The following is a 24656-nucleotide window of genomic DNA, read 5'->3' on the forward strand; positions in this document are numbered from 1 at the left end:
AGTTCCATGCTGTATTGATGTGGTACCATAAAGAGAGATAACAGGCAAACGTTGATCAAAATAACAATTCTTCTACATTCTCTAATTGTGTAGACTTCTTGTAAATTAAGTAATGCATGCAAATGATTAACAATAATTTAACTCTTGCAAGCGGTTTTTTTACACTGTAAATAGTTAAAGCTCTATAAGGGTCCATTTGGTTACCAACTCTCCATCATTTAGCTGAGAACCATCTGGAACCCCCTCAAGGACCACTGGTTGAAAACCACTGGTGTATTGGAAATATTATGTAATCTTTTCCAAATGAAATAAAACGATTTAATGTGTAAACATGAATGCATCTCGTAATGCAATTCAATATGATTTTTTTCCCCTCTCTGCTCTCGTATGCACTATCTGGACAGAATGACAGAGACCACAGCGGCCGTATCTGGACAGAATGACAGAGACCACAGCGGCCGTATCTGGACAGAATGACAGAGACCACAGCGGCCGTATCTGGACAGAATGACAGAGACCACAGCGGCCGTATCTGGACAGAATGACAGAGACCACAGCGGCCGTATCTGGACAGAATGACAGAGACCACAGCGGCCGTATCTGGACAGAATGACAGAGACCACAGCGGCCGTATCTGGACAGAATGACAGAGATCACTATCTGGACAGAATGACAGAGACCACAGCGGCCGTATCTGGACAGAATGACAGAGACCACAGCGGCCGTATCTGGACAGAATGACAGAGACCACAGCGGCCGTATCTGGACAGAATGACAGAGACCACAGCGGCCGTATCTGGACAGAATGACAGAGACCACAGCGGCCGTATCTGGACAGAATGACAGAGACCACAGCGGCCGTATCTGGACAGAATGACAGAGACCACAGCGGCCGTATCTGGACAGAATGACAGAGACCACAGCGGCCGTATCTGGACAGAATGACAGAGATCACTATCTGGACAGAATGACAGAGACCACAGCGGCCGTATCTGGACAGAATGACAGAGACCACAGCGGCCGTATCTGGACAGAATGACAGAGACCACAGCGGCCGTATCTGGACAGAATGACAGAGACCACAGCGGCCGTATCTGGACAGAATGACAGAGACCACAGCGGCCGTATCTGGACAGAATGACAGAGACCACAGCGGCCGTATCTGGACAGAATGACAGAGACCACAGGACAGAATGACAGAGACCACTGGACAGAATGACAGAGACCACAGCGGCCGTCCACTATCTGGACAGAATGACAGAGACCACAGCGGCCGTATCTGGACAGAATGACAGAGACCACAGCGGCCGTATCTGGACAGAATGACAGAGACCACAGCGGCCGTATCTGGACAGAATGACAGAGACCACAGCGGCCGTATCTGGACAGAATGACAGAGACCACAGCGGCCGTATCTGGACAGAATGACAGAGACCACAGCGGCCGTATCTGGACAGAATGACAGAGACCACTATCTGGACAGAATGACAGAGACCACAGCGGCCGTATCTGGACAGAATGACAGAGACCACGGCGGCCGTCCACTATCTGGACAGAATGACAGAGACCACAGCGGCCGTATCTGGACAGAATGACATAGACCACAGCGGCCGTATCTGGACAGAATGACAGAGACCACAGCGGCCGTATCTGGACAGAATGACAGAGACCACAGGACAGAATGACAGAGACCACTGGACAGAATGACAGAGACCACAGCGGCCGTATCTGGACAGAATGACAGAGACCACAGCGGCCGTATCTGGACAGAATGACAGAGACCACAGCGGCCGTATCTGGACAGAATGACAGAGACCACAGCGGCCGTATCTGGACAGAATGACAGAGACCACAGCGGCCGTATCTGGACAGAATGACAGAGACCACAGCGGCCGTATCTGGACAGAATGACAGAGACCACAGCGGCCGTATCTGGACAGAATGACAGAGACCACTATCTGGACAGAATGACAGAGACCACAGCGGCCGTATCTGGACAGAATGACAGAGACCACGGCGGCCGTCCACTATCTGGACAGAATGACAGAGACCACAGCGGCCGTATCTGGACAGAATGACAGAGACCACAGCGGCCGTATCTGGACAGAATGACAGAGACCACAGCGGCCGTATCTGGACAGAATGACAGAGACCACAGCGGCCGTATCTGGACAGAATGACAGAGACCACAGCGGCCGTATCTGTACAGAATGACAGAGACCACAGTGGCCGTCCTATCTGGACAGAATGACAGAGACCACGGCGGCCGTCCACTATCTGGACAGAATGACAGAGACCACAGCGGCCGTATCTGGACAGAATGACAGAGACCACAGCGGCCGTATCTGGACAGAATGACAGAGACCACAGCGGCCGTATCTGGACAGAATGACAGAGACCACAGCGGCCGTCCAAACCTCCACGAAGAAGGACTTGAGCTCGGTGAGATGTTCAAAGATGCTGAGAGGACACGAGTCCAGCCGAGTTGTCCTCTTCTCAACGTCCTCCTGAGATAGACGCACAGGGTGGGGCTCCTGCACGCACGCACACACACACACACACACACACACACACACACACGCACACACGCACACACAAACGCTTGAGTACATCAATCATCTGAAAAATGTCTGTTTTTTCTTTTTATATATATTTTTTATCCCACGATTTTGTAACCCATTTTTCACCCCTTGTGTCAATTATCTAATGTGATCCTGGGCTCTACACACCCTCCGCCAACCTAGTCCCCATATATGGGGGACATGGGGAGAGCAACGGACTTGAACTCATGTTTCCTTCATGCCTGAGTGTCCAAGTTGCTCCTTTACACCTGACAGGGGGGAGTTTCCCTGGTTGGACGTAGCGCGTGGAAGGAACACGTTATTCCAACCAGTTCCTTTCAGGCGCCCCGGCTGGCCAGGGGGAGGAAAAATGTCTGTTGTTGCAGCTGAGGAATTGGAATATATATTGTGTTGCACATTGTAAACTGTACCCAAGCACTTTGTAAATACATTCTGCTATGATTTTGGCAATGTCGTTTTAAAGAAATATGTTATGCTGCAGTGTTTAGCCTTCATATGGTACGTGTGCTTTACCAGGTGAGCTACCGGAACACCCCCAGCACCAAGGATCAATGGCGATACCCATTGTAGTTCATAAGCTTATGGCATCATTGTGACGTAAACAAAGCATGGTGTGTCTGTGTACCTTGATCAGTTGGCAAGGAGTCTGTCCAAAGTTGCTGATCATGCCTTCCACGGCCTTCCGTTCCTTCTCATCGGTAATGGCATCCAGGTCAACTGCACCTAGACACGACGACCATAACACACGCTCCCTCAATACAAGTCCTGGTTATCTTTCAATAATAAATTGTGTGTTTATTAGCTTGTGATGATGGACTATATACCCTCGTAGGTGCAGTAGTAGAAGACATTGAGGGCCTCCACTGCCGCGGGGCCCTTCTGCTTGTAACCGAATATCAGGTCGATCCACTCGTGAAGGTGAGCTGACACATAGTCCGACTCCTACAGAGAAAACACACACACGTGAAGGTGAGCTGACACATAGTCCGACTCCTACAGAGAAAACACACACTCGTGAAGGTGAGCTGACACATAGTCCGACTCCTACAGAGAAAACACACACTCGTGAAGGTGAGCTGACACATAGTCCGACTCCTACAGAGAAAACACACACACGTGAAGGTGAGCTGACACATAGTCCGACTCCTACAAAGAAAACACACGCACGGACAGTACATCAAGCATGGCTTTCTGATAGAAAGGCCTGTTGTTGCAGCTGAGGAATGCGTTTAATCTCATTGGAATGGATATTGAATTGCAGTTAGTGGCTTTCCCCCTGAGGCACACAGAGCACAGTGAACCTTGTGAATGGTTCTCAAACAGATCGATAGCCGTGGTGCTAGGCTAGCATGCAGCTATACTCAACATGGCCGTATGTGAAAAGACACAGACCAATTCATCCTTGGTCCATGAGGTATTGCTAAGTTAACAAATGGTTTAAAGCAGTGGCAGTGGCTTTGGTATAACGGGGTGGATGCTATTAGGGTGATGATGTCACTATTAGCCTGTAATGGGGTGGAGGGAGGCAATAACGGGGTGGAGGCTATTAGGGTGATGACGTCACTCTATTAGCCTGTAATGGGGTGGAGGAGGGAGGCTCACCAGGGCTTTGGTATAATGGGGGTGGAGGCTATTAGGGTGATGACGTCACTATTAGCCTGTAATGGGGTGGAGGGAGGCTCACTAGGGCTTTGGTATAACGGGGTGGAGGCTATTAGGGTGATGACGTCACTCTATTAGCCTGTAAAGGGGTGGAGGAGGGAGGCTCACCAGGGCTTTGGTATAACGGGGTGGAGGCTAGTAGGGTGATGACGTCACTCTATTAGCCTGTAATGGGGTGGAGGAGGGAGGCTCACCAGGGCTTTGGTATAACGGGGGTGGATGCTATTAGGGTGATGACGTCACTCTATTAGCCTGTAATGGGGTGGAGGAGGGAGGCTCACCAGGGCTTTGGTATAACGGGGTGGAGGCTATTAGGGTGATGACGTCACTCTATCAGCCTGTAATGGGGTGGTGGAGGGAGGCTCACCAGGGCTTTGGTATAACGGGGTGGAGGCTATTAGGGTGATGAAGTCACTCTATTAGCCTGTAATGGGGTGGTGGAGGGAGGCTCACCAGGGCTTTGGTATAACGGGGTGGATGCTATTAGGGTGATGACGTCACTCTATTAGCCTGTAATGGGGTGGTGGAGGGAGGCTCACCAGGGCTTTGGTACAACGGGGTGGAGGCTATTAGGGTGATGACGTCACTCTATTAGCCTGTAATGGGGTGGAGGAGGGAGGCTCACCTAGGGTGATGACGTCACTCTATTAGCCTGTAATGGGGTGGAGGAGGGAGGCTCACCAGGGCTTTGGTATAATGGGGTGGATGCTATTAGGGTGACGACGTCACTCTATTAGCCTGTAATGGGGTGGAGGAGGGAGGCTCACCTAGGGTGATGACGTCACTCTATTAGCCTGTAATGGGGTGGAGGAGGGAGGCTCACCAGGGCTTTGGTATAATGGGGTGGAGGCTATTAGGGTGATGACGTCACTCTATTAGCCTGTAATGGGGTGGAGGAGGGAGGCTCACCAGGGCTTTGGTACAACGGGGTGGAGGCTATTAGGGTGATGACGTCACTCTATTAGCCTGTAATGGGGTGGAGGAGGGAGGCTCACCAGGGCTTTGGTACAACGGGGTGGAGGCTATTAGGGTGATGACATCACTCTATTAGCCTGTAATGGGGTGGAGGAGGGAGGCTCACCAGGGCTTTGGTATAACGGGGTGGAGATGACATCACTCTAACAGCCTGTAATGGGGTGGAGGAGGGAGGCTCACCAGGGCTTTGGTATAACGGGGTGGAGGCTATTAGCCTGTAACGGGGTGGAGGAGGGAGGCTCACCAGGGCTTTGGTATAACGGGGTGGAGATGACATCACTCTAACAGCCTGTAATGGGGTGGAGGAGGGAGGCTCACCAGGGCTTTGGTATAACGGGGTGGAGGCTATCAGCCTGTAATGGGGTGGAGGAGGGAGGCTCACCAGGGCTTTGGTATAACGGGGTGGAGGCTATCAGCCTGTAACGGGGTGGAGGAGGGAGGCTCACCAGGGCTTTGCGGTGCCTGTAATGGGGTGGAGGAGGGAGGCTCACCAGGGCTTTGGTATAACGGGGTGGAGGAGGGAGGCTCACCAGGGCTTTGCGGTGCCTGTAATGGGGTGGAGGAGGGAGGCTCACCAGGGCTTTGGTATAACGGGGTGGAGGAGGGAGGCTCACCAGGGCTTTGGTATAACGGGGTGGAGGAGGGAGGCTCACCAGGGCTTTGGTATAACGGGGTGGAGGAGGGAGGCTCACCAGGGCTTTGCGGTGCCTGTAATGGGGTGGAGGAGGGAGGCTCACCAGGGCTTTGGTATAACGGGGTGGAGGAGGGAGGCTCACCAGGGCTTTGGTATAACGGGGTGGAGGAGGGAGGCTCACCAGGGCTTTGCGGTGCCTGTAACGGGGTGGAGGAGGGAGGCTCACCAGGGCTTTGCGGTGCCTGTAACGGGGTGGAGGAGGGAGGCTCACCAGGGCTTTGCGGTGCCTGTAACGGGGTGGAGGAGGGAGGCTCACCAGGGCTTTGCGGTGCTTGTAGATGAAGTCCTCCGGGGACTTGGCCCATTTGGGCAGGATGACGTCGCCCACTCTCTCCTTGGAGATCTGCAGACGACCCAGATCAAAGACTGCAGGGACGGAGACACAAAGACACAAAGAGACACAATGTGAAAATGAGAACGAGGGAGATGAATTCAACTTGTATCGCTCTAATGGTGAACTGGTTTCCCTCGTTGTTGTCACTTTGGTCCGTGTATCAGGGGAGCTAGTCGCCATGACATTGTTCAATGGACCCTGGCAAAGTTAACCCATTTTGACCTGAGATCAGATTCTAAAAATATCTTCTACATCCTGACAGTTTTCTGAAAAAGCTATGTTTCTATGTCGGTCGTTCTTCGATTTTTCAAAAATAGCAGACCTACAAGTTCATAGCGCGCCACTCGGTGGCGCGCTATGAGCTTGTAGATCTGCTATTTTTCAATAGCTAAAGCATAACATAATGCTAACACCAAAAGGGGTTCACGCCCAAAATGGGATAATTCAACCTTTTACAACCCAAGCCTGACTTTTGTTTAGGGCACAACATGCTTGGCTTCTTACACACTCCTGTTTGGCACTAGTGGCACTGACTGAACTGAAGTACAAAGCACTGACTGAACTGGAATACAAAGCACTGACTGAACTGGAATACACTGGAATACACTGACTGAACTGAAGTACAAAGCTGCAAACACACACAAAAACAACCCTGAATGCTTTAACCCATTCAGGCCTGACGTCGAAATTAAAAAAATAAAGTTTTCTAAATCATGACAATTTTCGGAAAGATTTGAGGCACATTTTAACGATTTTTCAAAAATAGCAGACCTACAAGTTCATAGCGCGCCACTCGGTGGCGCGCTATGAACTTGTAGATCTGCTATTTTTTAATAGCTAGATTACAACATAATGTTTAAAACACCAAAAGGGGTTCCCGCCCAAAATGGGTTAAAGCCCCATTTACACTGGCAGCTGAATGCAGCCTGAATCAGATCTGTGCCACATCCAGATTGGAGTATGATTTGTTTAAATAAGTCTAAAACACAAACAAGTCACATTGAATGAGATTTTTACAAATGCAACTTGATCCACATTCAGAGGTGGTTTCAAATCTGATTCAAATCTGACTTCAGGAGATCCGTCTCAGTCTGAACGCAGCAACCAGAACTAAATCGATTTCCATGTGACTCGTTTGTGTTTAGACGTATTTAAACAGTCTTGTTGCAAATTCTAAAGGTCTGAAGTTAGGTCAATGCTTCTCTGAAGTGCACAGATCATAAATAAACCTTTCATTGGCCTCTCGGTAGGTAGCTACTGTTAATAATATCCTGGACAATAAATAATAACTATACATGCAGTATAAACTTTAAATAATAATTTGCCGTGCCACACTTCCCCCCCCAGGCCCTCACCATTTTGGTTTTCCAGGAACTCTGGGAAGTAGAAGAACTCTGGAATGAGTTCCTTGACGTCGTTGGGATTGTCCATGAGCGTCTGCCAGGTGGCCGGGATGGAGTGGAACTGCCGGTCAGCACAGTCGAACCTTGAGCCGGGAGGACACACGACAGAGCAGCGGTGAGTGGACAAGATCACACCTAGCATGGTGCTTTTCAAAGCCAGGTCCGCAGACCCCCTTCAAGGATCTTTGACAGAGTTCCACAGGAATAGTTTAATTTAACTATTATTAAACACGTAGGGTTGTCCCGATCACGTCATTTTCAAATGATGGACGGATCGGGAGCAAAAAAAAGAAAAACGTGATCGGGACATCCCTAGTATCAGTATTATATCCATATCATGATATTAGACTGGATATTGTATGTGATTATGGATATTGTACTATTGTGATATGGCATACTGTAAGTGTTATATAATTACAAATATCGGATCGGGAAAACCTGTATCGGGACATTCCATTGATCTGAGATCTCAGCTTACCAAAATGTTTGCGGATTCAATGTACCTGTAGAGCCATAAGGCCTATTCATACTAGTTTTAGACAACTTAGAAAAGAGTGGAGAACACTGACGTCACCAAATTTGGAGCGACGCGCCTCTGCACTGTTATTGGAAGTGGGCTTCCTATGCCAGATCATCCAAAGCGTTTCGCCAGGCTTTTCATTTTTGAGCCGAATGCGAACGAAAACAGATAAAAGCCTGGGTAGTGGGTACCGAGGCTAATCAGAGAGTATCAGAGAGTTACAGACCAGATCAGAGAGCTACAGATCAGAAAGGGGGCCTGTGGCCTAATGCAAATCAAACTAGCGTACCTTCCACTCTGCAGCTGGATGTGCAGGGAGGTGAAGGGCTCCATCCTGATCAGGTAGTGCATGACTCCGGCTGCGTTGGAGTAGTGGGTGCCGTAGTGGAAGCGGTCGATGGTGCCCGTCGGGTCCTCGAAGCTCTCGTATCTGACAAGACACACGCAGAACATCATTTAACCCATTTTGTCTGGTGTTTTTTTTTTTCATTTCCTTTGTAATGTTTTTACTATCCTTGTACCCTTTTGGGTTGGGAGTTGGGTGGGTGGGTTTGTGTTTGTCTTGTGGGTTTTTTGTTTTGTTTTCCAGAAAACTTGAAGGTTTTCTACTACAGATTATTATTACTATTATTATTATTACTACAGACAATGTTCAACTGCTCCCCAAATGTAATCACTGTCTCTCTTCGCAGCAAGCAGTGCCGTTCACAAAGTCTAAATGGGCATATTGATCTCCCATGATTCTTCATTTCCTTCCTCTCATTGGCTTTTCAAGCAAACTCATGTTGAGCAGCGCAGTAAGTAATCAATGAAGGGGAAGTGGTGAAGGATTTGTATTGTAGACCAAGGATGTTAACATAACCATAAATAAGGACCAGGTTGTTTCATTGCCCTTAGCGCAGGTTGTCATTAGCCTCAGTGACTTTCAACATTGTGTTTTGTTTTTGCACCTGGACGTGACTCAAGGGAGTGAAAGTTAATCTTTCAATAGAGGAATAGATGCATACTAGAGCCCTGCTGCGCGGGAGTGTTTTCTTAATCCTGCCAGCTCCCGTTGGATTTCCGACAGATCCCCGCCCGCCCTACCTAATCAAGGCAGCACTGTGTATGCCTTGATCCCGCCTCTAGCTGCCGCTGATTGGCCAGGCCGTTTTGTGGCCGGGCATCAAGTCTGCCTGAGAGTTCCCAGATGGGAGCAGGAGGGGGGAACCCAGTGTACTCTCTGCTGCTCCATCTGGCGGAGTCAGGTTACGCCCGCCCCCGCAATGATTTAATTTTTGACCGCCCGCAGTTAATTAATGTCCGCCGCTCCCTCCCGCAAAACAAAAATGAAATGCCAGTATTCCTGCAGCACATTGTACTGCGGGTCCCAGTCATGCAGTTTATACAGTATATTTCCATTGAGATCCAAACACCTTACATTACCCAAACGGAATGAGATTGAGCAGGCGTGCAGGAGAGAGGCCCGTTTCAATTTGCTCACAGATAGAGGGAAAGTGTTTATTAGCCTATATTGCGCCTATATTGTAACACTGATGCGACGAGCTGTGTACCGTGCACAGCGTGAGAGAGAGAGGAGGGGGGAGAGACATTTAATATCTAGATAAAGTATATACAGTATACAAGCAAATAACAAATTCTGGTTAACCCATTTAGGCTAGACGTCGAAATAAATAGAAAAGTCTTCTGAAAGAATATATATTCAAAGATTTGTGCCACATTTTCACGATTTTTCAAAAATAGCAGACCTACAAGCTCGTAGCGCGCCACTCGGTGGCGCGCTACGAGCTTGTAGAAGTATAACATAATGCTTAGTTAAAACACCAAAAGGGGTTCCCGTCCAGAATGGATTAATTGGGGGAGATGCGGGATTTTGCTGAGCTCGCTGGTTGTATTTTAACCACCTGCTCCTGACCGCAGGTATTTAAATAACGCCCGCAACCTTCGTGTTGGGTCCTGCGGGTAATGCACACTTCTCTCTCATGGCCTTAGTGATGTGTTAGTTAGCCTTTCAACCAGAGGAACAGAACATACTTCTCTCTCACTGCCTTGGCGTTGCGTTCGTTGAGAGCAGCCACCGGCTTCGAGAGATCCCTGAACGCCCGAGGATCTGACAGGTCCAGTTCCTCTGACGTGTAGTCGGCCAGGATCCAAGGGAACTGGACACACACACACACACACACACACACACACACACACACACACACACACACACACACACACACACACACACACACACACACACACACACACACACACACACACACACACACACACACACACACACACACACACACACACACACACACACACACACACACTCAGAATTAAACCCCATCACCAGCTTCTCTAGAAGATTCCTTTATATCAGTGGTTCTCAACCAGTGGTCCTTAAGGGGGTTCCAGGTGGTCCCAGTTAAATGATGGAAAGTTGGTAACCAAATTAACCTTTATAGATCTTGAATCTTGAGCATAAAATGAAACCAAATGAACCCGTACAGGTCCATTTGGTTTGATTTTACGCTCTCTTTTTGTTAAACATCTGCATTATTTAATTTATAAAAAGTCTACACAAATAGAGAATGTAGAAGAATAGTAATTTTGATCAACGTTTGCCTGTAGTCTCTCCTAATACAGTACCACATCAGTACAGTGTGGAACTGTGAACTAAATGGAAGGATGGATTTTATTTTGTCATTGAACACAAGTTTACAACGAAATTAATCTGTTGGCATCAATACAATGCAATACAAAAAAAAACAATCATAATAATGCAAAAAAGTGTTAGTAGTCGCATCCCGTAGGTGCCAATAATACAAACAGCGAGAAAATACAAATATATAAATATACAAATATAAATCTTATTCAACGACAACAAAATATTCAATGGTTCTGAGAGGATGAATCTCATCAAATGGTGGTCCGTGGCTCAGATGCTGAATAAATAATGGACCTCGAAATTAACCCATTTTGGGCGGGAACCCCTTTTGGTGTTAGCATTATGTTGTGCTTTAGCTATTTAAAAATAGCTATTAAATAGCTATTTTTGAAAAATCGAAGAACGACTGAGATAGAAACATAGCTTTTTCAGAAAACTGTCAGGATGTAGAAGACATTTTTAGAATCTGATCTCAGGTCAAAATGGGTTAAAACGGTTGAAAACCACTGCTTTATGTTGTATGTGAGCCAGGAACTCACCACAGGGTACTGGGCCAGGTTGTTGTAGGTTCTGCCCGCGATGGTGTTCAGCTGCATCAGGTAGTCAAAGTTGGACATCTCCCTGTTCACCCATTTCTTGGAAATAACAAAAGAAAAAATGTGTTAACCCATAAAATCTTAAGACCTTAGGACCCAATACTACAGAATACTATGTCTTCTGAAAAGCATGTGTGATGTGTGTTGCATGAGAGGTGCTCAAGGACCCCCAAATTAGTATGTATGTATTTGGCCTGTCACGTGTCTGTGACAGGCACGCCACTCATTTCTATTGGTGTGCGAGTGCTGACCTGTGTGAGCCCGGAGGACTTCAGTAGTTCCTGTGTCTCAGTAGTTCCTACCTGTGTGAGCCCAGAGGACTTCAGTAGTTCCTACCTGTGTGAGCCCGGAGGACTTCAGTAGTTCCTGTGTTTCAGTAGTTCCTACCTGTGTGAGCCCGGAGGACTTCAGTAGTTCCTGTGTTTCAGTAGTTCCTACCTGTGTGAGCCCGGAGGACTTCAGTAGTTCCTGTGTCTCAGTAGTTCCTACCTGTGTGAGCCCGGAGGACTTCAGTAGTTCCTGTGGAGAGCGTGTTCCGTACAGACTGAGAGAGCGCAGCAGCAGCATGCGTCCGTACACCTTGTTCCGTACCTGTCAATGAAAACACGCCCCATCAGCAGCCATGATGAGATTCTTCTGAACAACCCACGAAAACATACTGTGACTCGAAGGTTTCAACCAAATATGTAATACATAACATATTGGGAATGTAGCTGAACACAACAATTTCTTTTAGACAATACAAGCCAGGCATAACATCATATAGTGTAGGATATATGAATGTATATTCAGTAGCTAGTGGCCCTCCCGGGGGCTCACCTCCTTCTTGAAGTTCAGGAAGTAGTTGGTCTGGTCAATCAGGAAGATCTCTAAGGCGGAGCGTCGAAGGTTGTAACGTCGAAGGTGGATCTCTCTGATCTGAGACAGAGGCCATTTGAAGTCATAGCCGACTCCTTACAGAGAGACAGAGAGACAGAGAGAGAGAGAGGTTATCATGGGGCAAAGACACATGTGGTGTGACTCACCTTGAATATACACACAGTCTTCTCTGACTGGGATCTAATTTAGTTCATCACATGAACCCTATAGCGTTGCTATTCTTATCTTGGCATGCCCCCCTTTTTTCCCTCACTGTATATGTTTTTTTCCCCTTTTTACCTCCATTATGATGAATTCCTGTTCTGTTCTTTGTCTATATAGAAGTGTCTATTTGTACGTCTCTAAATGTTTTGATGAATTGAACATGGTGGACCTTCTTGTAAACAAGTGTAATGCTTAATTGGGTCGTCCACTCACAGTTAACAGCCTTTGTATTGAGTTTGTGCTTGAAATGTACTGTAATTCTGAAAACTGTTAATAAATATTTCAATCAATCAATCAAAACCATAATAGGGCGAACACCCGAACATACGCGTGCATTCTGCAAAAATAGCTCGTCTACAAACTCGGGACGTGTTGTGACCTAGTGGATTGGTTATCTTCCCATGAAAAGATTTTGTGCAGATCGGGGAAAGAAACGGAGGGGACCAAGTATATTGTCGACATTTGGTGTTTATATTACCACTAAAAACATAGGGTTTAAGTTATTAAAACATTATGGGCAGTATTATGTGTGTCTTAAGTACCAGGTCTTGTGACTTAACTTAAGACCTGGAGGCGTGGTCAATGCTCTTTGGCCACTCAGAATAGCCAAATGGCATTGATCACGCCTCCAGGTCTTAAGTTAAGTAATAAGATCTGGTACTTAAGACACGCAAAATACAGCCCGAAGTGTTGGTTATGGAGTTTCATGGTTCTCTCCTTTTACCCCGACCATTGGGGACCACCAGTGGTCCTTAAGGGGGTTCCAGGTGGTCCCAAATGATGGAGAGACGGTAAACAAATGGACCCTTATAGATCCATAACTCTTGAGAGCGTAAAATGAAACCAAATGGACCCTTATGGGTCCATTTGGTTTCATTTAACGCTCTCAAGAGTTAGACATCTGCATTACTTAATTTACAAGAAGTCTACATTTATAACTGTTGTTTTCTTTCTCAACGTTTGCATGCTCTCTCTCCTAATGGTACCAACAGCATGGAATTGTGGACAAAATCTTATCCAACGATAACAAAATGTGTCGTCATCTCTCAATCTTTCGCTTTGGGTCTGACTGAGAGGCTAAATCTCATCAAAACATGGTGGTCCGTGCCGTGGCTCAAAATGCCGAATAGATACTGGACCGTGACGTGAAAAGGGTTGAGATGTTTGAAAACCACTGTTTTACCCTCGTCTTTCTCTGGGCTGCTGTCGTAGAAGTTGATGTGCTGAGTGGTGAGCTCCAGACGGCCCGGCACCACGTCCACCACCGTCACCAGCTCACAATCCTCCCACAAAACCAGCTTCTCCTTCTGGCCCGGCTCCTCCGCCTCAGCCCTGGAGATGGACGCACACACACACAGGAGATGATTTCACACAGGGCCACTCAAGAAAATTCCAAAAGTCCACACGGGCCGCAAGCTAAAAAGTCTGTATAATTTTGAAACGTTTAAGAATTTATTTTGTAACACGACTAGTCTATAATATTAAGGAAACACACAGTAAGAAGCCACATTTCCATCTGTAAGGCCAAACCTCAATGAACAAAAACATTGTGATTAGGCTTGTCCCGATCGGATCGAGAGATCGGAAATCGATGACATGATTTTCAAAAGATCAGAATAGGGATCGGATTTTTAATTATCTAATGTAAATCTCAAAGAAAGATGTATAAGCACGCCTGGATTTATCTCACAGCACAGCGCTTGGGAACCACTGACTTTAGAGGAGGATTTTATAGGGCATGGGGCCCTCTGTTGAAATGCTGTTTCACGTAATACCTTTATTGGATGTACTGTAAATATTGATAATAGGATTTCCACTTTGGGAACGGCACAATGCCTCTTTGTCCATGAAGTTGTTACTAGTCTGTGTGACCCCAGGCCGGGGGAACACCTTACTAACCTACTTATCCTCCCACTGTTTCTCAATGTCTGGTCTGGGGACCGTCACTACGGCTCCAAATGGACCCTGTAACTGCCCGCTGTGTTTACACTGGAGAACCACAGGTTCATACTGACGTGTTGTTGCTGGCCGCCGGGTCTTCCTCTGGCAGCTCCAGGATGTCGTCTTCCAGGTCGCTGACCTTGACCTGTTTGACCGCCTCCAGTAGCAGGGAGTCCTGGTTCACCCTCTGCTGCTGGACGGCTGGACCTGAGAGAGAGAGAGAGAGAGAGAGAGAGAGAGAGAGAGAGAGAGAGAACACATACATATTAGACTGTGTGGTGCATGCAGCATCTCTATTTGTAGTTCTATTAATGTTTCTTCTTCATAGACCGCACGCACACACACACACACACACACACACACACACACACACACACACACACACACACATACACATACACATACACATACACATACACACACACACACACACACACACACATACACATACACACACACACACACACACACACACGCGGCAACATTAAGTTTAGCATCAGCAGTGTCATGTCGGTCATGGACTACGTTACCCAGGTTGTCTCGCAGTGCGCTGGCCTCGCGGTGCGGGTCAAAGTTGTAGTTCCTCACCAGCTTGAGCCTCATGCGGGAGAAGTTCTCCGCACTGGACACCCTCCAGTGCATCTGCTCCTGAAGCCTGTAGGTAGGCAGACCCAACAAAGGATGAATGCACCGTCTCCCAAACCAGTGCAGCGGAACGACACACAGCAAATGATTCAGCCAGCCGGGATTCAAACCGGGGACTCGCTGTCAGGCATTTTGGAATGTGCCCTAACCATTTGGCTAAAATGTGTTTTTAGGGTCGTAAAATTTGTCTCATATCATTATGAGACAAATCTAACTATAATTCAAGTTAGATTTGATTTAAGCGGTGGGTTACCTGTCGGCCCAGGGCCCCCTCTCACACACCAGGCCCCGCCGCGCCGCCTTCCACTGCCTCAGGGTGGCGCTGTTCTGACTGTGCTGCTGCTTCAGCATGCTGTTGTAGCGCAGGTTCTCCTGGCGGCTCCGTCTGGAGAAGGGCTCCACAAACTGCTCCTGAACCACAGGGAGGGAGACACGGGAGATCCGTGAGTGTGTGTGTGCGTGTGTGTGTGTGTGTGTGCGTGTGTGTGTGTGTGTGTGTGTATAGTTTTGTATAGCATGTATTGCACAGTTTTGTGTACATGCACAAGCATGCATGGTCGGCTTTATTTCACAAGATAAGACAGTGGTTCACAAAGTGGTCCAGGGAGTAGAAATTGCTTTAGTTTCACTTCGATGCTCGCTGAGTTACGGGTGCTCCGTGGCCTAATTCCATACCAAACTGGAGGGGGTCATTGAAATACAGATTCCAAACTCTTCACGCTTTCCTGATAGGTTTCTGAAAATACAAGTTTTCCCTGCTGGATTGATTCACTGATTAGCCTTGCTAGTTCTACTGCTTTGCTACTGAAAAGAGCTTCCAGCAGAGGAACACTATCTATTCAGGGCATCAGAATATTGTGAACATATAACACCTTGGCCAATGCCCTCCTTTCTCACTGACAATGGGGCAGGTCACCCAATTCTGAGACTACGTCCGCCTCTAGACTTGGTAACGCCCCGCCCCTCCTACTAGTAGTAAAGTATCGTAATACAGGCTTGACACCACTTTGACCAACCAACTCGCTAGCATAATGGTCTAATCATTAGACTACGGAGTAACCTCGCGTCAGTGTCACAAGACTATCCACCTCAGAGGAAAGTCTGGTAAGAAGGCCAATCAGAGGCAGGCGGGGCGTTACCAAGTCTAGAGACGGACGTAGTGTTGAATCACGCTGGCAGGACATGTGAAGTTCTCATACGGCACATCTTTACATTGGCTGAACCAATAGGGGGGGCTTCAGTTCACACTGACCTGGAAGCGTATCTTGCTCTCCCCGCGCTCCCTCTCTCTCTTGTGCAGGCTGATCATGAAGGCCTCGTAGCACTCCTTCCAGTACAGAGCCATGCTCTCGTGACCCTGGCTGAACGTCTCGATCTCATACTGCTTCATGTACGGGATGATCTGCACAAAGGGGAACGCACAGACGTTTAGAGCGACCACAAGGCAAAACAAATCACTTCGTCAGGTTAATAAAAAGTGTTTTTGCTTTGATTTGAACCCGAAGAAAATCCATGAGGATGGAAACGTTATTCTGAATAAACCTTTTTGTAGGGAGCATTAAAAATGTATCGAGCAGCGTCTACTTGCTACTTGAGCCCACAATAAGGCAACAACAACGACAATAAACAACAGCAAATTAACCCATTTAGACATGTTTCTATGTCAGTGGTTCTCAAACATTTTCATGTCAAGGAACCCCAAAAATATATGTATTTGGCCGCCGACCCTCATCCGAAAATATGTAGTTCCAGGGACCCCCCAGAAGCAAAGATTTGAGTTAAAAACGTTCGCTCTGAAAGAATATATTCAAACATTTGTGCCACATTTTCATGATTTTTCAAAAATAGCAGACCTACAAGCTCGTAGCGCGCCACTCGGTGGCGCGCTATGAGCTTGTAGATCTGCTATTTTTCAATAGCTAAATTATAACATAATGTTTAAAACACCAAAACGGGTTCCCGCCCAAAATGGGTTAATAACAAGGCAAAAGGCATTGGTTTGCTCACGTATTTGTCCAGGTAGACGCGCCACTCGGGCGTCTTGCAGTACGCCTGGAAGTCCTCGAAGAAGGAGGGGCTGCCGTTGGTGTCGGGCAGCGTGGGCAGGTGCAGCTCCATGTAGAGCAGCCGGTGGACCTTGGAGAGCAGCGTGCGGAGCAGGGGCACCAGGAAGGAGTAGGTGTCCGTCTCCGTCTCCGTCCCCTCTGTCTCCGTCAGGACGGAGCGCCGCAGGATGCCCTCCACCTTGCCCAGCAGGTAGCAGGCCTCGTCCTGGCTGGACACGGCCTTGGTCTGCAGGATGCCGTTCAGCTTGGCCGTGGCCATGGCACACACCTGGGGTGGGCGGTGGTGAGACGCGTGTTTATTTAGTATTCAACCCATTTTGACCTGAGATCAGATTCTAAAAATGTCTTCTACATCCTGACAGTTTTCTGAAAAAGCTATGTTTCTATGTCAGTCGTTCTTCGATTTTTCAAAAATAGCAGACCTACAAGCTCGTAGCGCGCCACTCGGTGGCGCGCTATGAGCTTGTAGATCTGCTATTTTTCAATAGCTAAAGTATAACATAATGCTAACACCAAAAGGGGTTCCCGCCCAAAATGGGTTAAGTAAGAACCCATTGAGACCTGAGACCAGATTCTACAAATCTAAATCATGACCGTTTATTATGTCAGCGGTTCTCCAACTGGTTCATATCAAGGACCCCAAAAAATATTATGTAATTGGCCGCTGACCCCCATCTGAAAATATGTTGTTCCAGGGAACCCAGAGAAGAAAATATATGAGTTAAAAACATTTGCTGTGAACGAATATACAGTATATTCCACAGATTTGCGCCACTTTTTGTCAATTTTTTAAAAATAGCAGATCTATAAGCTTGTAGCGCGGCACTCGGTGCCACGCTACGAGCTTGTAGATCTGCTATTTTGCAACAGCTAAAGTTTAAAATAATGGTTAAAGTGGTTAAAAGCTAAGGCAACACAGATGTGTCCTCAGGTCTAAATGGCATACAGGCACAATGGAAGCCATGTGTGTGTGTGTGTGTGTGTGTGTGTGTGTGTGTGTGTGTGTGTGTGTGTGTGTGTGTGTGTGTGCTGAGATAATTGCCGCGTCCCCCTGGTTCAATTCCGTTACATGTCCTTGACGTTTTCCTTCACTGTCCTGTCTCTGTCTGTCCCACTGTCCTATTTAACAACTTTGTAAACTGGAATGCAAAAAAACGAGCAATAACAGCAGATCTACAAGCTGTGAGATTAGGGCATTAGTGCATTAGTAGTGTTAGTATTGGTGTGCCTCCATTGGCCACACTCATTCCATAATCCCTAAACCCTCACCACTATGTGCTAATCCTAACCCAAACCTATAAGCTTCTGACCAGAACCGGAGATTTTTGCAGAAAGTGCAGGGTCAGCGGAATGTCCTCACGTCCGAGTATAACCCATTTTGGTGTTTTAAACATTATGTTGTAATTTAGCTATTGAAAAATAGCAGATCTACAAGCGGTGGCGCGCTACGAGCTTGTAGGTCTGCTATTTTTTGAAAAATCGTGAAAATATTTATTTCAGAAAAGGATTTAGAAGAATTATTTTAAATTTTGAGATCAGGCCTAAATGTGATAATCATCCTTCACCACATGCCCTCACAGTGATAGAAGTACAAGTGTAGACACACACTGTATGTATGGAAATGCAATCAATAATTCATTATTACACTGACTGCGCCCCGTCCAGCGAGTGCATTGTAATCTGTCCGTTTGTTTGTTTTAATCTGATTGGGATCAAATTTAGCAGATTAATTGTGTATTTATTTTTGGCTAAATAAAACAAAGCCCACGGTCCAAACATTGCAAGGTCAAAGCAGAGTGGGGCTCTGCTTGATTTGCTTATACAGTACATAGCTTGTGGTGCATTTCTGACTCCCATATCTTCTGACTCCCATCTCTTCTGATATCATATATCATGTTGGAGAAGTCGATATATGACCCAGCAGCACCGAGCACAAATGTAAAGTGCGTTCTAAATCAAATCCATTATTATTATTGTGCAGCATTTGTATGCTCTCAGAGTTAAATCGACAGTGATTTTACAATATAAATTGTGGTCCCAGAGTGCTAGTAAATGTGGGTCCGAGGCCTAATGCATGTCACACTGGGGGGGGGGGGGGGGGGGTTCCTTGAAATACAAATGGTTGAGAATCACTGCTATAGAGCCGTGAAAATCTTCCCTTATGTGGGTTCCTGGCATATGTTTTCAGATGGGGGGGGGGGGGGTAAATGGTGCATTTATATAGCGCCTTTATCCAAGGCGCTTTACATAGATTGTGCATTACATTCACCCATTCACACACATTCATACACTGATGGCAGCGGAAACCATGCAAGGTACCAACCAGCACATCAGGAGCAATTAGGGGTTCAGTGTCTTGCTCAAGGACACTTCGACACCAACTCTGGGGGAGCCCGGGTTCGAACTGGCGACCTTGCAGTTACCATCTGGAAACTCTACCCCTGAGCCACCGGGCCACGGGCAAATACATGTCGATTTGGGGGTGCTTGACATGAAAAAGTTGGGGAACCACGTCACGTCACGGACAGAGAGAGCCTCACGTACCTCGGGGTCCTCCTGGGCCATGAAGCCCAGCAGCAGGCGCAGGCCCACCTGGGACAGCTGCGCCCACTGGCTGCCCGACGCGTACCAGACCATGAGGCCGTCCATGAGCGTCACCGTGTCCTCCAGGGCGCGCTCCGTCCACAGGGACGGATTGACCAGGCCCTCGGCCTGCAGGAAGTCCTGCACCACGTGCAGCAGGCGCACCGCGTTCTCCGTGTGCTGCGGGAGGGTGGCCGTCGACGCCTCGCGGTTGTCGCCCACCGCACACTCCAGCATGCGCTCCATCAGGCTGCACGTGGGGGGGAGGGGGGGGGGGGGGATGGGGAGAGAGAGTCAAGACCTGAGACCAGATTCTACAAAATGTCTTCTAAATCCTGAAAAACCTATGTTTCTATGTCAGTGATGCTCAAACAATTTTTTACATCAAGGACCCGGCCAGAATTATCTGTATTTGGCTGTGGACCCCCATCTGAAAATACCGACTGCGTCCCTTATTATAGTTATCATTATTGGTGTGGACAGGCTCTTCGTGGCTCTACTCTAGAGAGGGTTGAAGCGTTGGAACTAAGCCTGTGTAAACTCCATGCTCCCTGACTCCTCTACTCTAGAGAGGGCTGAAGCGTTGGAACTAAGCCTGTGTAAACTCCATGCTCCCTGACTCCTCTACTCTAGAGAGGGTTGAAGCGTTGGAACTAAGCCTGTGTAAACTCCATGCTCCCTGACTCCTCCACTCTAGAGAGGGTTGAAGCGTTGGAACTAAGCCTGTGTAAACTCCATGCTCCCTGACTCCTCTACTCTAGAGAGGGTTGAAGCGTTGGAACTAAGCCTGTGTAAACTCCATGCTCCCTGACTCCTCTACTCTAGAGAGGGTTGAAGCGTTGGAACTAAGCCTGTGTAAACTCCATGCTCCCTGACTCCTCTACTCTAGAGAGGGTTGAAGCGTTGGAACTAAGCCTGTGTAAACTCCATGCTCCCTGACTCCTCCACTCTAGAGAGGGTTGAAGCGTTGGAACTAAGCCAGTGTAAACTCCATGCTCCCTGACTCCTCTACTCTAGAGAGGGTTGAAGCGTTGGAACTAAGCCAGTGTAAACTCCATGCTCCCTGACTCCTCTACTCTAAGGAGGGTTGAAGCGTTGGAACTAAGCCTGTGTAAACTCCATGCTCCCTGACTCCTCTACTCTAGAGAGGGCTGAAGCGTTGGAACTAAGCCTGTGTAAACTCCATGCTCCCTGACTCCTCTACTCTAGAGAGGGTTGAAGCGTTGAGACTAAGCCTGTGTAAACTCCATGCTCCCTGACTCCTCTACTCTAGAGAGGGCTGAAGCGTTGGAACTAAGCCAGTGTAAACTCCATGCTCCCTGACTCCTCTACTCTAGAGGGCTGAAGCGTTGGAACTAAGCCAGTGTAAACTCCATGCTCCCTGACTCCTCTACTCTAGAGAGGGCTGAAGCGTTGGAACTAAGCCTGTGTAAACTCCATGCTCCCTGACTCCTCTACTCTAGAGAGGGCTGAAGCGTTGGAACTAAGCCAGTGTAAACTCCATGCTCCCTGACTCCTCTACTCTAAGGAGGGTTGAAGCGTTGGAACTAAGCCAGTGTAAACTCCATGCTCCCTGACTCCTCTACTCTAGAGAGGGTTGAAGCGTTGGAACTAAGCCTGTGTAAACTCCATGCTCCCTGACTCCTCTACTCTAGAGAGGGTTGAAGCGTTGGAACTAAGCCAGTGTAAACTCCATGCTCCCTGACTCCTCTACTCTAGAGAGGGTTGAAGCGTTGGAACTAAGCCAGTGTAAACTCCATGCTCCCTGACTCCTCTACTCTAGAGAGGGTGGAAGCGTTGGAACTAAGCCTGTGTAAACTCCATGCTCCCTGACTCCTCTACTCTAAGGAGGGTTGAAGCGTTGGAACTAAGCCAGTGTAAACTCCATGCTCCCTGACTCCTCTACTCTAGAGAGGGTTGAAGCGTTGGAACTAAGCCTGTGTAAACTCCATGCTCCCTGACTCCTCTACTCTAGAGAGGGTTGAAGCGTTGGAACTAAGCCTGTGTAAACTCCATGCTCCCTGACTCCTCTACTCTAGAGAGGGTGGAAGCGTTGGAACTAAGCCTGTGTAAACTCCATGCTCCCTGACTCCTCTACTCTAGAGAGGGTTGAAGCGTTGGAACTAAGCCTGTGTAAACTCCATGCTCCCTGACTCCTCTACTCTAGAGAGGGTTGAAGCGTTGGAACTAAGCCTGTGTAAACTCCATGCTCCCTGACTCCTCTACTCTAAGGAGGGTTGAAGCGTTGGAACTAAGCCAGTGTAAACTCCATGCTCCCTGACTCCTCTACTCTAGAGAGGGTTGAAGCGTTGGAACTAAGCCAGTGTAAACTCCATGCTCCCTGACTCCTCTGCTCTAGAGAGGGCTGAAGCGTTGGAACTAAGCCTGTGTAAACTCCATGCTCCCTGACTCCTCTACTCTAGAGAGGGTTGAAGCGTTGGAACTAAGCCTGTGTAAACTCCATGCTCCCTGACTCCTCTACTCTAGAGAGGGTGGAAGCGTTGGAACTAAGCCAGTGTAAACTCCATGCTCCCTGACTCCTCTACTCTAGAGAGGGTTGAAGTGTTGGAACTAAGCCTGTGTAAACTCCATGCTCCCTGACTCCTCTACTCTAGAGAGGGTTGAAGCGTTGGAACTAAGCCTGTGTAAACTCCATGCTCCCTGACTCCTCTACTCTAAGGAGGGTTGAAGCGTTGGAACTAAGCCAGTGTAAACTCCGTGCTCCCTGACTCCGCTCTGACCTGAGCTTGATGTGGTCCATTGGCAGCAGCAGCTCGTTGGCCGTGCCCAGCTTGGTCAGGGCAGAGAACACCTGGCCTCGCTCCAGCCAGGCGCCGTCGTCAGAGCCCTCCACGCCGCGCCACATCACGCACAGCACGATGTCCAGCAGCATGCTGCACAGCTCCTCCTCCGCACGCTGACGATACGAGAGAGAGAGAGAGACAGAGAGACAGAGAGAGAGAGAGAGAGAGAGAGAGAGAGAGAGAGAGACAGAGAGAGAGACAGAGACAGAGAGAGAGAGAGAGAGAGACAGAGAGAGAGACAGAGACAGAGACAGAGACAGACAGAGACAGACAGAGACAGAGACAGAGACAGAGACAGAGACAGAGACAGAGAGAGAGGGAATCAGAATCATCTTAATTTTCACGTTACAGTTTTAAAAGTATAAAAGTGGGTGAAATTATCTTTTGTGCATAGTTCCCATTGTGTTATTTTTCCAAGAAAACAAAGAAAGGGAAGGAGAGAGAGGGGGGGGGGGGGGGGGGGTAAGGAGATCAAGGCCGTAAACAAGAAAGTTTGAGCACTTTTACCACAAAAAAAGTACAAGGAAAGGGTTTCAGATATTTAGAGGCTTGTTCCACAAACTCTCTATTTAAAATACAAGTAAGGGGTTTTCAGGTATTTACAAACTTGATTCACAAACGGCACAACCGTAGGCTCTCGCTGAGCTTATTTACAGGCCGTACAACCGGACAACCAAAGGGGCGTTGGGGGGGGGGAGAGAGAGAGAGAGAGAGAGAGAGAGAGAGAGAGAGAGAGAGAGAGAGAGAGAGAGAGAGAGAGAGAGAGAGAGAGAGAGAGAGAGTGATGTCAGTGGAATATCTACGTGAGGAATGTTGTCTCATAGGGGAATGATGTCACTTTTATGTAATCGTCTCAAACTGAAAAACACACTAGGATCTTTTTTTCACTGCACCGACGGTGACCTTTGGAACATCAATATAGCTCTTCCTCAGTGTGAGGAGGAAGTGAAGAGACATGCCTCTCGATATGTCACCTGGGACAAGCATTCGTAATCCAGTTTTGTTTCTGTTTTCACATGTTCTTCTGTCCAGCACATAGTTAAGTATTTGGTAACCGCACCAACACCACCAAATATAATTGTCTGTAGGTGCTGTCTATGGCAGCACAGGATAGACATACAAGCTAGAATCCTCCTGGGGGCATCACAACATTGGGAAAGAGAGTATTATTGAGCAGTGAAACGAGACACAGTTCTCTGTAGAACAGCAGCCTATGTATTAATGCATTGCAGCGTGCAAATATGAAACAACACATTCCTGTAACACGGATGTTCTCTGCAAAACGTTTAACAATGAATACAGACGACACTGTGACGTGAGCCTTATTAGTCAGGCCGCAAAGATAAGTAAGAATCTGTCACTGTGAACAATGACATCACAACAAACACAGACCCAGTGGCACCTGCCACCGTATGATGTAATGTAGTACTGTATGATTAGTGAGATCATCCAGTAAAATCCTCAGCGTTCATGTAGCCATTTGTAACTCAAGAGAGTATGCAAATACTTTTATCGGCTATTTTCAGCATATGAATACAGCAAAAATCAAATCTCAAGACTGAAAATGTAATGATGATGTTTTAGGCCGACCAGCTGAAGAAATCACAGATTTGAGGCATTGAAGGTTGCTTTTATGACATTTCTGGGACGTTCTGTGATGTTTCTAAACTTGTATTCTATTGCTATTTTGATCACTTCAAATGCTCTTTCAACTCAAAATAACTAATGACAACACGTGTGATCTATTTTCGGTGCGCAGCATGCTGTCAGAAGACACGCCGGCTTCTGTGGAATCCAAATGACTGAAATGACGTCGTGGCGACAGAGAACTTCGCTCACCTCAACACTGTTGAAGGACTCTCCCAGGGAGATGTTGTCGCTGAACAGGAAGCTGTCGTCCAGCGAGGACGTGGTGGCGGAGCCTCCTCCTCCTCCTCCCGGCGGAGGGGGGAAGGGCTTGGCCGTCTCCAGGGGCGACGGCGTGCTGGGCGCGCTGCCGCCGGGCGTCTGGCTCCCCACGCTCTCCCCGCCGCCGGCCTCGTAGGCCTGCAGGTAGGACAGGTCGATGCTGAGGCCCCCTGCGGACCGCTTGAAGGGCGTGGAGAGGTT

The 24656-nt window shown here is 47.9% G+C and overlaps 1 protein-coding gene across 1 annotated transcript in view; it reads right to left on the minus strand.

The window, feature by feature from the left end:
* nbeal1 (neurobeachin-like 1) overlaps window positions 1–24656 on the minus strand; it is a 122130-nt gene that overhangs the window by 11231 nt on the left and 86243 nt on the right. Inside the window, exons 29-47 of the mRNA XM_079495069.1 lie at window positions 24387–24656; window positions 22485–22660; window positions 19705–19993; window positions 17102–17428; window positions 16347–16496; window positions 15348–15505; window positions 14980–15104; window positions 14524–14656; window positions 13692–13840; window positions 12245–12378; window positions 11915–12016; window positions 11369–11464; window positions 10205–10329; window positions 8460–8600; window positions 7603–7733; window positions 6170–6279; window positions 3407–3524; window positions 3208–3305; window positions 2418–2534 (exon numbers count right to left, since the gene is read on the minus strand). The exon at window positions 24387–24656 is cut by the window's right edge and continues 59 nt beyond it. Of these exons, the coding sequence (XP_079351195.1) occupies window positions 2418–2534; window positions 3208–3305; window positions 3407–3524; window positions 6170–6279; window positions 7603–7733; window positions 8460–8600; window positions 10205–10329; window positions 11369–11464; window positions 11915–12016; window positions 12245–12378; window positions 13692–13840; window positions 14524–14656; window positions 14980–15104; window positions 15348–15505; window positions 16347–16496; window positions 17102–17428; window positions 19705–19993; window positions 22485–22660; window positions 24387–24656 (2949 nt within the window). The remainder of the gene's footprint in view (window positions 1–2417; window positions 2535–3207; window positions 3306–3406; window positions 3525–6169; window positions 6280–7602; window positions 7734–8459; window positions 8601–10204; window positions 10330–11368; window positions 11465–11914; window positions 12017–12244; window positions 12379–13691; window positions 13841–14523; window positions 14657–14979; window positions 15105–15347; window positions 15506–16346; window positions 16497–17101; window positions 17429–19704; window positions 19994–22484; window positions 22661–24386) is intronic.

This window comes from Electrona antarctica (assembly GCF_951216825.1).
Source record: "Electrona antarctica genome assembly, chromosome: 24".
Lineage (NCBI taxonomy): Eukaryota > Metazoa > Chordata > Actinopteri > Myctophiformes > Myctophidae > Electrona > Electrona antarctica.